This window comes from Amblyomma americanum, chromosome 1 (genome assembly GCF_052857255.1).
Source record: "Amblyomma americanum isolate KBUSLIRL-KWMA chromosome 1, ASM5285725v1, whole genome shotgun sequence".
Lineage (NCBI taxonomy): Eukaryota > Metazoa > Arthropoda > Arachnida > Ixodida > Ixodidae > Amblyomma > Amblyomma americanum.
In genome coordinates this window covers 190,151,736-190,167,298 of record NC_135497.1, presented here as the reverse complement: position 1 = coordinate 190,167,298, position 15,563 = coordinate 190,151,736, and the positions used below count along the sequence as shown (strand labels likewise).

Here is a 15,563-nt window from a genome sequence, read left to right as displayed (position 1 = left end):
GGAAAAGACCAGACGCACGCCGCAGCTTTGCACGGCCTTCAACTAGCGACGACCAGCACTGCCGCTGTCTTGGCAGAACTTCCTTCCGGACATTTGAACGCGGCCGCTCGACGCAACTCTCTCAAAAACTGAAGGCCTACGTACGCTGCTGATGAGGGAGTCCGGATATCCAGCCGCGTTTAGCCGTTTTCCTTGCGTCTTGACAGTTGCCAAGGCGGTGGTGGTGGCACGGCCGGTTGAGGATGCTTCATACAACACTTACGGCTGCTCCAAGCTTGGCTAATTTAGAGTGCACACAAGAATAGAGCAGGAAGCTCTGATGTTACCGCGTGCCGTATTTCTAACAAAGGCGCTCCTCTTGCAAAACAGCTAACTATAAAAAAATGGAGTTGTTCCCCGTCAGGTGCTTCTTTAGTAGCGATAAAATCACTGATGATGCCAGAGAATAAAGCGTGAAGGCCCTGAACATCCATTGAGAAGCCACTGCTCTAAATCTCGAAGATTTTGAAGTAATCTTCGATGGACCAAAAAACTCGCTCATCACTGCTGTCATGCCTCATTCTTTCTTCTCTCGGAACGCGCCAGCAAAAGGCCACTTAAAAAAGGCACAAAACAAGAACCTATGCAAACTCATTTTCGCTACAGTTGTGTACAGTTGTTCCTCCAGTTTTAAGAAGGTAGAGCGCAAGTGAAAGGGCCTGAAAGCGAACGGCGCCGTTTCCTTCGATGCGTTCTCTTAACACTTCACACTAGGAGTTGTGCAGCAATGATTAATAGAGGTCCTTTAAGTGAATCTAAAAAGCGCTCACCCCTGGAAGGGATATTGCTCTATAAAAAAAGAATTATGGCATATTGCGCACTAAAAAAAAAGCGGGTCATCTACCGCCAGTACGGATAGCGACCATTGTAGGAACGGGCCCACGGAATGCTGCCGATTACCTCGCTGAGATACTATCCCTCTGAAGGGGCAATGAATCATTTATGACGGGGCTCCTGCTTCTCTTAAGGGATGCAGCCAGCTTTCTCCATTTGACTGTGTCGCACCACTTTTAAGCGTTTTTCTTAAACTTTTAGACCTAAGCGAAACCACCTTCTATGCCTTAAAAGACAAGCCGGAGCCCCACTGCTTTGAGAGAAGCGATCGTCTTACCAGTCCGAACTTGATGCTTTTTTAGTGACGCTGCTCACAGGATATCAACGTATACTCGCTAAAGTCGTGGTCAAGCTCCTCGGCATCCACCTTTGCAGCGCTATCTTTCCCTAGCGAGAGAAACTCGACTCTAACTAGTTGAGGGTGTAAGCTCAACTTTGGTCCAGGAAAGGTACCTGAGGGCTCCCAAGAGTATGCGTGCGAAGTTTAAGTCATGAACCTACTGGCGCGCCAGTCTCCTTCATCACTGAGAGCTCACTGCATTGTGAACCACAACAGTGACCCCATGATAGCGAACACCACAGCCCCCAAAGAAACTTCGAGAGCGTTGTTGTTATGCTCATATACATTCATTTCCAAAACAAAATTGTAATGTTTTTTTTCTTTATGAATTAGGGGTTTGCTTCATTTATTGCTGCGTATCACGAGTCAGCACAAATAACGCGGTACTAGTGAATCTTAAGATTGACTTGATTTTTTAAGGTTAGCCGGGGTGAAGCTGGGCTACAGGTACAGGAATCGATTGAAGAGAAGGCAGAAATTGGCGATGTCGCATAGGTGTGCATCGCAAAGAAGCGATCGTGGGAGTGATTAGGCGTTTCGTCTGTTCCGAAAATATTCACACCTTTTTTCCTCGTTCGAGTGTTTCAAGTGCCGAAATTATTAAGGTCATATTTGCGCGAGCACAGCTGCACGAAATAGAAATTGAATGTCGGAACCAAAACGCAGGGTTTTTCGGCTCAGCCGCTAATAAAAATGAGAGAGCATTGAGGTGGCTAAAAGCTATTTTGGGCACTGCGCAAGTCATCGCTAACCTCCAGTACTTCATCGTTTCTGTGCCAGTTGTGGCACAGCAGGCTGTTTCTTGATTTAATTCTTCGGGTATGCTGAAGAAAACCTTTCCACGCTTTACTTCTTCGATGGCTCTCGAAAGTTTTGAGCAGTGTAGCGTACACTGTATACATCAAATAATGATTTCGAGTCCTCTCGAAACATTTGTTATGTGTTTCATGATATGACAAGTTTTGTTTATTCTTTCTCCTCACCTCTAAAAAATGCACAAAAATGCATTGACTCAGCTTTGCTTAAAATATTTAGAATCACTTATCATAGCCTAGTCTTGTGATAAGTGATTCTAAGTATTTTGAAATAATCAGTTCCAAAAGCTGGCTTTTGTTAATCGCTCAAATTTACCTCGAGCGCTGTTCGTAAGAATGGAGATGGTCCTGATTGCGGTGGCCGCCTTAAATATATTCGTAACTTAGGCTGTTAGGCGCACTAAGCGCACGCTACTAAATCGGCGCACCGCTAGGAAATGCGCTCTTGACTGGAATCGGGGCACTGCCACCGCTGGCCCTTTCTCTGATGGACAGGAAGAAGTCCCACCAAATATCCCTCTCTATTCTTGACGCCGTAGTTGCAGCTATTCATGCATCCCCAAACATTATCGCGTGTCAAAATTATTTCGTCGCTTTTGAAAGTCCACTGATGACTGCAAATACTTAAGCAGTGAAAGATGAGGAGCAGTCAGATGCATGAGACGAGCTTTCTAGTTGCCACATAAAAAAAGACAATGACTGCAATACAAACAAACCTCTTGGTCCGAGCGCGTGGGAAACAAAAAAAGCTGAGGCCGCTGACGGCACGAAACGTGACGCGAAGTGCTTCCCATGCATGCGCTCCGCTGCTCCCACGGACACTTCCCCACAGAGTACGTTCAGTTGTAAGACTCCAGCTCTGCGCTAGCTCGGTTATCGCAGCGGTACTGCGCCACATTTGTTCGCAACCTCAAAAACTGCCGTGTAACCTATTCAGTACATCACAGCCTATGCCACATCTCTCTTTCAACTAACTTAGCGGAACTGGACACATTTTTTCAAAGGCCTTTTGTGCGGAGGGTACCCTCATTGGTAGGCAGGTTGCGTACAGGACTAGCGCATACTGTAGCGTTGGGCTGGATTTTCAGCGCAGTTATAACCGTCATATCTTCGCTAAAAAGCAGCGTCAGTAGTATATGTGTTGGTCATTAGGAGCTCGTTAACTGGCATTCATTGTGTTTGCTGCGATTAATGCATTTTTTGTCCACTGTAGTGCAAATAAAGCCCTACGCTTCGACGCCTGTCTAAATCCCTCATCATCTCTGTGTCTACAATGCGACTCTGCCGGAGGCATGGCTCATCTGAGAAGCAGCGAGGTATCTCACGCTCAACACTGAAGAAATTTCGTCGGCAGAATGTCAGAGGAAGCGCAAAATTAATCTGCAATTCCAAAGGGCATCTCAATTAGTTTGTCATTATGAGGCAAAGCTCTTGGGATAGGAAGCGTCATCCCTTTGACCATCTTAATGAAAATTACCGATGGTTGAGGTAGCTTAACGAAAGCGAGCAATTACTTGAGTCCAGGAAGGATAAGAAGTGGAGAGCGATAGGGCCGGCAGTAACGTAATGCTTCCCTTGCCGGTCACTAATGCAACATCATGACCGCCACCACAGAATTAAAGCCCAGCAAAGCCATACTCTTTCAAAGGAGGTCAAAACAAGTGTGGTTGTTGCGTGGCTACCCTGACCGCAAGCCTCACTGATACGTTCCTTCATTAATCCTGCTTTGGCAATGCGCGCTCAAACCACTTACACAGCTGAAATCCAGGGTTCGACGGAAACCCGTCTGGTCGGGTATGTTCATGGCGGAAAATCTTCAAGAGCCGACCAATCGCTAAAAAGATGACGTTTCGGCCCCGGCCTACGGGGGCCTTGTTCACAACGATTGGTCGGCGCTTGAAGATTTTCCGCCACTTACACAGCGGCTTCAAGCGAACGTAGTTCGCGAAGTGTTATAGCAGCGGACACGGATGTCTTCTATGTGCCTCTAGAATGCCTCGAACACACTGCACACAACCAGGTTCTCGAATAAAAGGTGCGTTGTCGCATCAGTCCTTGTTACTGGCACAATTATTAGAACCACGTCACCCTATATCACAAAACCGTGCGCATGTCCGAGCATTTTCAGCAGAAAAAATAAACTTGTTTGGCCTCTACGACTAGCGTGTCGTGTGTCAAAGATATAACTTACTTTTCTTGAAAGTTTTGGTGACGGTATGCTTGAGAGCTAATCAATTGTCTTCGGCGTCATTTTTTTCATTTCCGGGAAACAAGACATACTAATCCGGAGTTCCCGGGTTCGAACCCGACCGCGGCGGCTGCGTTTTTATGGAGGAAAAACGCTAAGGCGCCCGTGTGCTGTGCGATGTCAGTGCACGTTAAAGATCCCCAGGTAGTCGAAATTATTCCGGAGCCCTCCACTACGGCACCTATTCTTCCTTTCTTCTTTCACTCCCTCCTTTATCCCTTCCCTTACGGCGCGGTTCAGGTGTCCAAAGATATATGAGACAGATACTGCGCCATTTCCTTTCCCCAAAAAACCAATTATTATTATTATTAAAACAAGACACTGCGTATTTTTATTGTAGCTAAATACATTGTCATTTAGTTCCGCATGAAGCTACGTTTGAGGACGTTTGAGAAGCTATAGTTTATCAACATAATTCTTTGACGTAACCGTGGAGTGATGGGCTCTTTATATCTATTCTAGTGTCTTGTTAATCAGCGTACGCTTCATTATACCATAAGCCTATGTGCGCACACAAGTGAACATGTAATTCCTTTTATTTAAACATTGCTTCGGTTCATCTGTTTTAAATGCTATTCATGTTTGTTGTCACATTTCTTAGATCTCAATTTCTTTCTTAATTTCATAAGCGCAGACATAAAGAGAGTCTGGTATGCATTTTTATTTTAGTAATAGAACTAGTTTATTCCAAAAAATGCCCGCTTCTTCCACGCTTTCCTTGAACTAGGATATGCTTATAAGTTAGAAGAGGTCAAGAGACGAAATACACGTGTCGCCGTCACCGGCCGATTTATCAAGTAAAATGCGTGTCGACACGAATTTTCGGGAGCGGATCTCAGAGGTCACGTTACACAGTCACCCACTCTAAAATGGTGTCAACCCGTCCTTTTCGGTAAGGGCGCCACGAGTTTGAACCGAGAGGGAGGGGGGAATTTAGAAATTCAAATGCGTATTTTCCTGCCGGACAAACATCAAAGCATCCACAAAAATAATAAATTTTCACTGAGAATAATAATTTGATGAAGTTGTTCTCAGTGTCCCTTTAAAGCGGAGCTGAAGCCTACTTAACACTTTCAGGCAGCGCTCGCCATTTCGCCTACTATTTTTTTTTTTCGTCTAAACAGTCTCTACAGGTATCAAGGAAGTCATATTTGCAATGAAAAAAAATAAATAAGCGTCTTTTTTTTTCTGGACAGGTAGGAAAATTCATAGAAAGTGTCACAATGAGTGGAAGCTGTAGCACTGTAGCACGAGAATTTGTCAGATGAGTACTCGAGGGATCGCAGGATCACATTTTATTTTTCGAAGGCGCACATGACGCTAGATGCGCGGAACGGAATGATATTATCACGAGTGACAAAAATATGTTTGCATGAGTATGTCAGAGGGCGTCCTACCAAGCTCAAGGTTTCGAGTACTGTTGTGTTTATGGCACGTAAGAAACTAAGAAACCAATACTGCCATACACTAAATTAAAGGTTTTGAGAAACTGTTCTGGGAACAGTTCTGCAAACAGTTTTGAGAAACATTATTTATCGTGTTCTCTAGCCAAAGTGAAAAAGCACCCCGGTTGCGACATGAAGAGTACTAACGCTGCGAGTTCCCAGTGTATACTGTTGAGCACATAGTGCTTGAGATTGTTGTGATGAAAAAAGTGCTGTCTTGCAATTCAGCACAGATTCCTACAAAATCAGCCGCAGAACACTGGTATTAAATAAACAAGGACTTTTTACACATTCAAAGTTCTTTCTTCCGAGAAAGCCCGTGGCGAGAAAAACTGAGAGGTGCGATATTTATTCTTGCAGTAAAACCTTTACATCGGCATACGTGTCTTTCAAATGGAAATTCGAAGTAGGGATTAGCACGTAAGTTATAAGCTAAATATGACTATTCTTTTGTTTTGTTTAATTTTTTAATTTTTTTAAGCCCCATCTTTTTTATGGTGCTATTGATCATGTAACCCTCAACAAAATGGGCATATGCAAACCTACCACTCACATATCCACTAGCAAAGGGATTATGCTGCGAATCTTGCCTTCGACATTCTGAACACGCGGTGTGCCGCTTTTTTTTCTTTATGGTGTCCGTCTTGTCAGCTTTCAAATCAATAGCCGCCATGAAAGCAGCCGCAAGTTTCGCACTAAGCACATTGCCCACTCAACAAGCGGCAAAATATGGCAGTCTTCCAAATAGACAGCCCACAACTTCTCATTATTCACACTATAGCGTCTAATAACACCTGAATAAACAACTCATTCGTTTTAGTTATGTAAAACCGCACTGTAAGCTTTTGAGCCAACTTCCATTGGCGCATATCGAATGAAGCCCATTCTAATGAACTGATGCCAGGCACTAAGGCCAGAGCAGGTTATGTTTTCTTATTCGTCCGCAATCCTGTTTCCGCGCTGCACTCATTTTCTATAAAGTATGTACCAACACGTACGATTCGCTACATTAGCAGGTTAACGTGTCCGAAATTTCGAACATGAAATTCTAAGGGTGCAGGTAGGAAGGAATTCAATTATTCGCGTCAGAACGCAGTTACAACGTTGCAGGTGATGTCGCAATGCATTAATTTTAAACATTCGCGAACAACCTGGGGACAAAGACGATAAATACCGTTGTAAACAGCCTTCTTTACTCCTCTCAGTTCTGGGAAAGAAAAGGACGTCATTTATCGAGAATTGCGCTCGTATACCAACGCAAACTTGCCTAATAGTCGCTATATTTGAACTAATCAAGAAGAAAACTCCACATGCAGTGTTGTCCGCCTTGTGAGATACTGCAGTTTAAAATTGGCAACAGGCGGCACCTCTTATTTGTTGTTGTTTTTTAAGTGACGCATTGCTTCTTTGCGCATTAGTGTCGAACGCAGAGTAACCACCGAGTTGATGCAAAGCATAGTATTGCTTGCAGCTGAAGGTCCCTTGCTCATACCATCTCGATGGTTGTTGTGAAGTTTCTGTACTAGGGAAAGGTGACTGCATGGCGGGCTTACCTTCAAAGGAACACCAAAGCAAAGGAATATCAAAGATAAACTTGTGTCGTCGCAACTGTCAACTGTTCCGGAAAACCGCCGTGGCCTCGATTCACTTGGTTACGCATCGCGAAAAATGCGAGACTGCTAAGTGACCTATTTAAATGGCTTTGCAGTCGAGCCGTAACTGACACTGTTTTAAAATGCTAACTCTCATAATATGCTTATATGTGTTCTTATTATAAAAACCAGGCTTCTAAGAGACAGTGAGGATTTATAGCGGACAAAGGACATTTTCTATATGGTCTTGGCCAAGTTATGTGTCACTGTAAAATCTGTTATTCTTCCCACTGCATGTTCTTTCCTTTTTTTAACCACTATTGTGCCTTCTTTCGCCGTTGTTATTGTTAACTTTACATTGAAATGCCGTCTTCTTCTGTTGTCGAGTAAGCGAAATAATTTTTATTCATAGCATATAATGCTAAATATGGCCAAGTTTTGTACATGGGCGAAGACCCTTCGTCAAGCTATTCAACAAGGTTTTTGGCTGCGCTCCTGGCATCCATGTGCTAGCTGTTAAATAAATATGACTTGACTATACCTATGTAAACGCGAACTCGAACCCCTAGGGAGGTTGAGTGAAGCCTCACACCACTGACCCACGCTTTGATAAGAGGACTTGTCTTCGTATAAGTTACCTTTACACCTAATATCCACTCGGTTCAATAATGAAACTTTCAATAAAGAATTCCGATATCCCTCATAAATTTTAAAGCGCCAGTTATTAAGCGAAGATTCCCGGCCTCCGCATTGTAATAGCAGTCATCGTCGTCAGCCTCCGGCGTCCTCGACCACATGACCACAGCTGATACAAATAGCTAGGGATGTGCGAATAGTACTTTTTCGCAACCGACTCGAATGCTAATATCGTTGCTTCGGCATCGAATCGAATACTAATAGTTTAGCTATATGCCGAATGGGATATGAATCGAATAATTAAAGTACCGAACGAAATACGAATCGACTATGCCCATGATTATTCGCTACTTGTGTGAATATTCGTACAAAACGAATATTCATGCGAAATAGCGAAGGGCTAGCGGCAGCGCTGTAACCCACGGAGTTGAAGTTGTGGCTGTCGAAAGACGCAACAGTGATCTGTACTGTGATGCATGCAGTACTAAGTCAGTGTATTAACTTGTGGCTCTCATATCATAAGCCTCGGAAAATTACCGTTTGCTACTGACGTCGACAGCGAACAAACTAGCGCCGCACCTTACTTTGTGAGAGGGGGAGAGAGTACGAGTCATAGCCTCCGATGTCACCGGCATGAAGGGAGCGTCTGCTGAGCCTGGCTGAACCCTGCCGCGTCACCCTGTCTTGAAGGTCATATGTTTGAGCATCATGAACGCCACGAATGGACCGCGTCGCGACGCGTGCTATACGACGTCGGAGTGGGCCTGTTTTTGAAACAGCCGTCGAAGAAAAGTACAGCATGCGCGATTCGAACTTCATGTATGTTATTCTAAAACTATTTGAGCACTTGAATCCCATTCTATTCGTTCAGATTCAGGTGGTCGCACTTCAGTGTTCGTGCATTCTAGGGGAGGGGTGGACAGGAGAAAGGGGTTAGTGCACAACTATCGCTGTCACATTTTCGCCCTAAGAGCGAAAAGTCATGTCATTGATTTATTGTCTGCTCGTTACTTTCAGGGTACCACGTGGAACTTGCCTTTTGTCTCATCCTGCTCCTTTCTTCTTGCCAGTGGATCCTACAGCAATAATAATAATAATTGGTTTTTTGTGGAAAGCAAATGGCGCAGTATCTGTCTCATATATCGGCGGACACCTGAACCACGCCGTAAGGGAAGGGATAAGGGAGGGAGTGAAAGAAGAAAGGAAGAAAGGGGTGCCGTAGTGGAGGGCTCCGGAATAATTTCGACCACCTGGGGATCTTTAACGTGTACTGACATCGCACAGCACACGGGCGCCTTAGCGTTTTTCCTCCATAAAAACGCAGCCGCCGCGGCAAGGTTATCAGAAATTTGGGACAGTTGTGGCTGGCGCCGCCAAGGTTTGCGGCCTATGGCACTTAAATGGGAGAGGCCGCGTTTTTCAGCGTGAAGGCACTCATACGCTCACCAATACCGACCAAGAATCTTGTCACCTTTGGATCTTGTGCCGTTGCCCATAGCAACAGCGGCGCCACATAAGGAGGTTAAAAAACAAATCATATCAACATCCAGGAATGGGAATCCAACCCACGGCGACGCGAACTGTTCAGCTCTAAAGGCCGCTCCGTGAGAGCCCTAGTCTACCGCCGCAGCTTTTTTAAATTATCATTATTGCATAGAAATATTGCAGAAAAGGGAAATGTGAGTATGCGTATGCCACAAAACACCAAACTGCGTAATACGAATCGCACTACCGCAGATCCCCACCTTCCCAAACATTAAAATCCTGGGATGCACACACAGACATCTAGAGAAGGCAGCATACACCGCATATACTGCTCACCATAAAGCACTGCTCACGAAACAAGGATTTCCATGACCGCGGCGATTCGGCGTGGCGCCGCGGCGAACACGCTTAGTGTTGTCGTTGCCTTAGTGACATACCTTAGTGACATGGCACATCTTCAACACCCTCTTGCTCTGTGCATTGCACACCGTCTTCATAAACTTCCATCTGTGGTGCGAACAGATCTATCAGAGCCTAATATTGTCGCCATAGGTACCGACGACCCAGCAAAGCAAAGCTATGAGCCAATCAGGCTAGACAGACGCTTTCGCACGTCTACTCGGTTTAGCTACGCTAAAACCCTACCAGTCTTTCGTATAACTAATAATATAGATAACGCACTGCATTTTTCCAAAAGAGTTAGGTTCTACGTGATCTCCCGCACAGGTCAGAGGCAGCGCTGCCTCGATTCCTCGCCTAACATTACTTCCAAAACCAAAAAACTTTTAAACGATTTTATCAGCCATTTAGGCTGATATAAATCTGGCTTTTGAAGGATCTACATCTCTAATGACTTTCTTTCTAGCGGGGTCAAATAGAGCAGGAACTAGGCTTTCCTTTGCTAAAGCCGTGTTCGTCGAAACAAACAGGAAAATTGCCCAGAAATGACATATTCAGAACATGGTTTCCACATCTCACGCTGTATAGAGCCGTATGCCAATGCATCCAAAGTGCTGATGCGTCGCGCTGTAGCCGCGTAGTCTTATACTGCAGCGCACAGTTAAAGAAGTTCTCAGATCTAACCTCAGAAAAAAAACACAGCCGTTAGTTTCTCGTCTCGCACCACGTAGTGGCAAAAGAAGTGAACTAGACTATTCTCCCAAATTCCTGCTAACGAAGGACGCTGCTCTCTGGGCCATACGCGGTGAATGTGGGACAATCTTGCTTGACAGCTTTGTGGCAGGAGCGATACTCAAAATGCACTTCCTTTAATGGTTCGCTGTTAGGAATGGTTCGCAATTATAGGAGAAAAAAAACTGTAGGCCGCACTACGCACTATTAGTACACATGAATATTTTAGCGCCCGGGATGGCTCTTTTATGTATCCTAAAATCACTACTTTCGTAGGAGAAGTACGCTTCCAGTTCCTTTTTATCTTTTGTTCTTGGCTGCTGTAGAAGTTTTCAGAGACGCTGCTGTGTTACAAGATGACGTTGCAGACTTGAGAATTTTGAGTTGCTGTATACAGCTGTATCATAGTTATACTCGTTTGAATGTCTTCTACTGTACATTATTAGAAAAAATATCGTACAGTGTTAAGGGGAATCCTTCAAGGTGAAGTAGATTTGTAGCGAGGGAGTGATTAGACCTTAGCATCCATCGAGGCGCAGCCAAACGGCTAGAAAAGCTGTACAGCTTTCACAGCGACTTCGTAGTTTAAGAATAACTCGTCCTGGTCTGGGGTTTCAGTCCTGGTTACGAGGATCCTGTGAAAGAAGTATAGCTTTTCTTTGTAGCCCTATGGCTGCTCTTTGTTGAATGTGAATGAGTAATTACTCCCTTACTGTATAAAATTTGTTTCTTCTCATGATCCTATTTATACTTAGAAAAATAATTTTTCGGTTTTGCGACCATCTGATAGAACATTTCTTTAGCTTTAAGAAAATATATCACACTTGGGTAATCGCAGTTTTAAAAATATTTGTTTTTTACAGCATTTTTTTGTTGTCACGCCAAGCGGATAAGGAATTCTTCAGAATATTTAATTGCGTTTTTTTTCTAAACAGCAGTTTTGGAGGTTTATGTGCCTGTTTCTCAGGAACTATAGGTCGTAAGCGAACAAAATTTTCCACAGATTTCAACCAATGCCTTTTAAATGAATGGAACTACAATCAATAGCATAAGTCAATATGTAATTATGTGGCTATAAAAACATCATTAATGGGCGGCAATTTTATTGCACAAAGAAAAACATAATAAATATTTTTTGCTCAAAGCGTATAATTTATGTTCCAGTTGTGTAAAATAAACGTTTATACTCTTGCAAAATTTCAGAACTCTGCATTCAGTAGATGTTCAGAAAAAGGTGCATTAATGGTAAAAATTAAAACGAAAATAATACTCGCTCAAATTTTGAAAATAGTTTTCAGCTCTAATGCAAGCGGCACCAGTATGGTAGATTGATAGCGAATTTCATAGCCATAGCTTTTATTACAACTACTCTGCAGCCAATTTTGGAAAACATTTTTCAATTTCTCAGTCCATCTTAAGTACCCTGCAAAAGAGTACCTCGAAATGTGAAAATACTTTGACTGCTGACTGCGGCGTGCAAGCAGTCAACAGTGATGACTAGCCGCCGCTATTGCTTTCATGTGGAATTCAGGGCACGATAAAAATAGAGCTACAGTTTAAATATACTCCCTTCAGGGCAGCTTTTGGCATCCGTTGAACACATGAGAAAGCAGGTAACATCATAAACAGCATTTATCAGCTGCGTGTTTGTGAACACACGTTTTTGAAAACAATTTTTGGCACAGCGACGATGTGATGTTTATTTACACTTGCATACATTGGAGATCAATGCCTGGTGACCCATGATGAACGACTTCGTGAAAAGGTGATGACAATTGAGCAGCTGTTGTCAGATTACTCGGATCGGTCTAGTGCACTGGAACCCTGGTAGAAGGAACACAAAGTCGAGATGTGGTGTGAGAAATGCAAGGAACGTGCAAGGAAAAAAACGATTGCTATATTTCTCACTATAAACTTTAAAAACCAGCTCATTGACGTAATGCTCGTGATGGTTACCTGTTGGTGTGTGTTCTTCGAAGCATTCGAAAGAAAGGGACACTTTTTTCGCTAGTTGCCGGTTCTCGCGCAGAATTTTAACGCCTTCGTGCAGCACTCATGTAGGCAGCCACTTTGCTAAAAACCTGCATTTCATTGTAAATATAGACGTCAAGTGACTCATAAATGGGGTACGAAGGGATGCTGTATCATGTTTAACTGATAATCGGGAGTGCATAACCCTGCCAGTTCTTTTTCTTTTTGATTAAGCTGTTATGATGTTAGACCCTACAGCTGAAAACATACCTTTAAGCATGCAATACTTGGCCCGCGCTTCGGGCTGAAGCATCTCTGCATTTCATTCATTAGTAGAAAAAGCTGAACGTTATTCCTTATTACTCTTGTTCTGGCTTGCTTTCTGCACTCTCCATTACGCAGCAGGGGTCAGAACATACATGCTTGCCTGAGACTCGGTGTTAATACTGCCCCCATAGAAATAGGAGCTGCAGCCATGCATTTTGCGTCTTTAATATTTTCGTTAAACACATTTTTCATTTTTTCCAAAACGGGCAGGACAATTGCAATGTCTACCATTATTATACAGCCTAAACTAACAACCTTTGGCGTGGAGCACTGCTCACAAAATTAATAGATTTTCACGTCCAAATCATACATATAGGCGCTCCGGACGTGGCCGAAATGAAGAGCGTCGGAGCGATTTCGACCACGAGGGGTCCTTAAATGAGCACCATAATCTCAGTAAACGGTGTTATCGCAGTTCGCCTACATCGAAATGCGGGCCACTATGGCAAAGCATGTACTGAGCCACAGCAGCCGACGGTAGAAGAGGTAATGTGGAGCTTCTGCCCACGCGATGCCACAACAAATGCGGCACAAGCACTCTGAAAAAAGTACATAACTGAACGCGCCACTTGCTCTAGCCTACCATCCTTCAATGTGTTTGTTCCAGTGCTGGTGCAAAGCACATGGCAGCGCATACTCTCTTGTTCGCATGTTCCGTCTCTTACCACGGGTGAAAACTTGGCCCCCAATGGAGCCCTACGACTAAATGCGACCTCTGCGCAGAAGATCTAAGAGCAAGCAAAGCAACAGAATCGGCAAGAAAAAGAAATGCATAGCCATTTCTATAGAGAACTGGGTGTGACATGGAAGAAGAAAATGGTTTCTTCTGTATTTTGGCATGCTTATTGGGCGTATGACAACATTGCATCCGCTTTTCCAGTTAGTGCTATAGATGGGCTAACTTCAAGAATTCGTACGCTCAGTATAACATAACATATCCTTATAACATATCCTTTACAACCTAAGAACAAATCAGCGTTCTCTCATGCAACGGCTGTCATGACCACATCGGTGTGAATATGGCGTAGCCTAGCGGCTGCAATCTGCTCAAGAAGAGAAGTCTCGCCTTATACGCTCGGAGTTAGGGGGCACGAAGGACGAACCTTTCAAGGCTAGCCTTTGTAACCGTAGCCACCCAGACCTCCGTAGCCTCCGCCATATCCTCCTCCGAATCCACCGCCGAAGCCGCCACCATATCCACCTCCAAAGCCGCCTCCGTAGCCGCCACCGCCATATCCACCTCCATATCCGCCATCAAAGCATTCTTCGTAGCCGCCGTAGCCTCCTCCGTACCCGCCGCCGAAGCCTCCTCCGTATCCGCCACCGAAACCTCCGCCGTATCCGCCGCCGAAGCCGCCTCCATATCCACCGCCGAAGCCACCTCCGTAGCCGCCACCAAAGCCTCTTCCGTAGCCACCACCGAGGCCACGACCATAGCCACCACCGTAGCCTCCGCCAAAGCCACCGCCGTATCCTCCGCCGTAGCCACCGCCAAAGCCACCAGCGAAGCCTCCGCCGCCGCCGCCGCCGCCGCCGCCACCGAAGCTTACTGCTCCACCGGGTGTCACGAAGGCACCACCGCCGTCTACTCTGTGCAGGTGGTCTATGCTTTTCACCACATAGGCTGGGCCAGGAAGAGACTTTAGGACTCCAACTCCCCTTCCTGAGTTGATGAGCACCACACTGCCTCCTACCCCGACGCCCGCTAGTCCGTCGCCGAGGCCGCCAACCGTTACGCCCCCAAAGGCGGTCGCCGCAAGGCCAGCAAGTACCGCGAGCGATGCCTGAAACAAAAGAGCACAAATACGGCACATAATCTTTTTGAGCTACCTGTCAATCACCAACATGACTAAGACAGCGTGAGCTCGAAAGTAAAAGGCTTGAGTTCAAGGTCTCTTATATGATTATGCATTATATGATTTCTGGTGACTAGTGTTTGTCAACACATTAAAACCTCGTCAGTGTTAGTCAGGGCGCGGTGCGCCAACGTTTCCACATGTCATTGACAACTAACAATCTAACTGCCATTTATCATCTTGTACATTTAACAACATCCGTGACGAACGAGGGATGGACACATGTTACCGTAGCCTGGATAGCACACGCAACCAGGCTTCGGTATATGTTCTCAATCAAAACATACGGTTGTATATTTTGATTAAGTTTAAGCTCTTCAATTTGTATTTACAGCTAAAACGATAGTGACAAAGGCATTGCGACAGATGATTGCTATATGTTCCGTGGTGCTCGGACTAGCTAAATTTAAGGTCACGAAGAAAGATGAACAAACATGTCGCTTCAGCATCATGATATGTCCAGGCTGCTTCAATGCAGGATCCGTTCTTTTCTCATGCAAATTAATCCTCGGTTGGAGCTGGCTCGTGCGGCGAAGTGAATAACGACGACCTTCTCGACAAGAGGAACCAGAGACCTTACCAAGCTACGCATTCTCGGAGGGCTGTCGAAGAACTGGTCCTGTCCCGAACTGTCGCCGGTCTTTTTATACACACACTCACCTGGATGATAGGAGTGGCACGTACCGCACGGAAACGCGTATTATCTCGCGTCGTCTTTGAGCGCATCTCGCATTTATCTCGGGGAAACTAAACACGGACAGGGAAGCTGGGCGGAGGAAGCCGGAGAAAAGAAGAGGCCAGGGGGGGTTCCATCTTTACTTCTCCGCATGCGAAATCGGGAAAG

General features: G+C 44.9%; 1 protein-coding gene across 1 annotated transcript; it reads right to left on the bottom strand.

The window, feature by feature from the left end:
- Nucleotides 1-13,975: 13,975 nt before the first annotated feature.
- Nucleotides 13,976-15,311, bottom strand: LOC144115191 (uncharacterized). The gene is made up of 2 exons (XM_077649457.1): nt 15,300-15,311; nt 13,976-14,647 (listed from the first exon to the last, which is right to left on the bottom strand). Exons 1-2 carry the CDS (start codon nt 15,309-15,311, stop codon nt 13,976-13,978), a joined length of 684 nt encoding a protein of 227 aa, XP_077505583.1.
- Between the last annotated feature and the right edge of the window lie 252 nt (nt 15,312-15,563).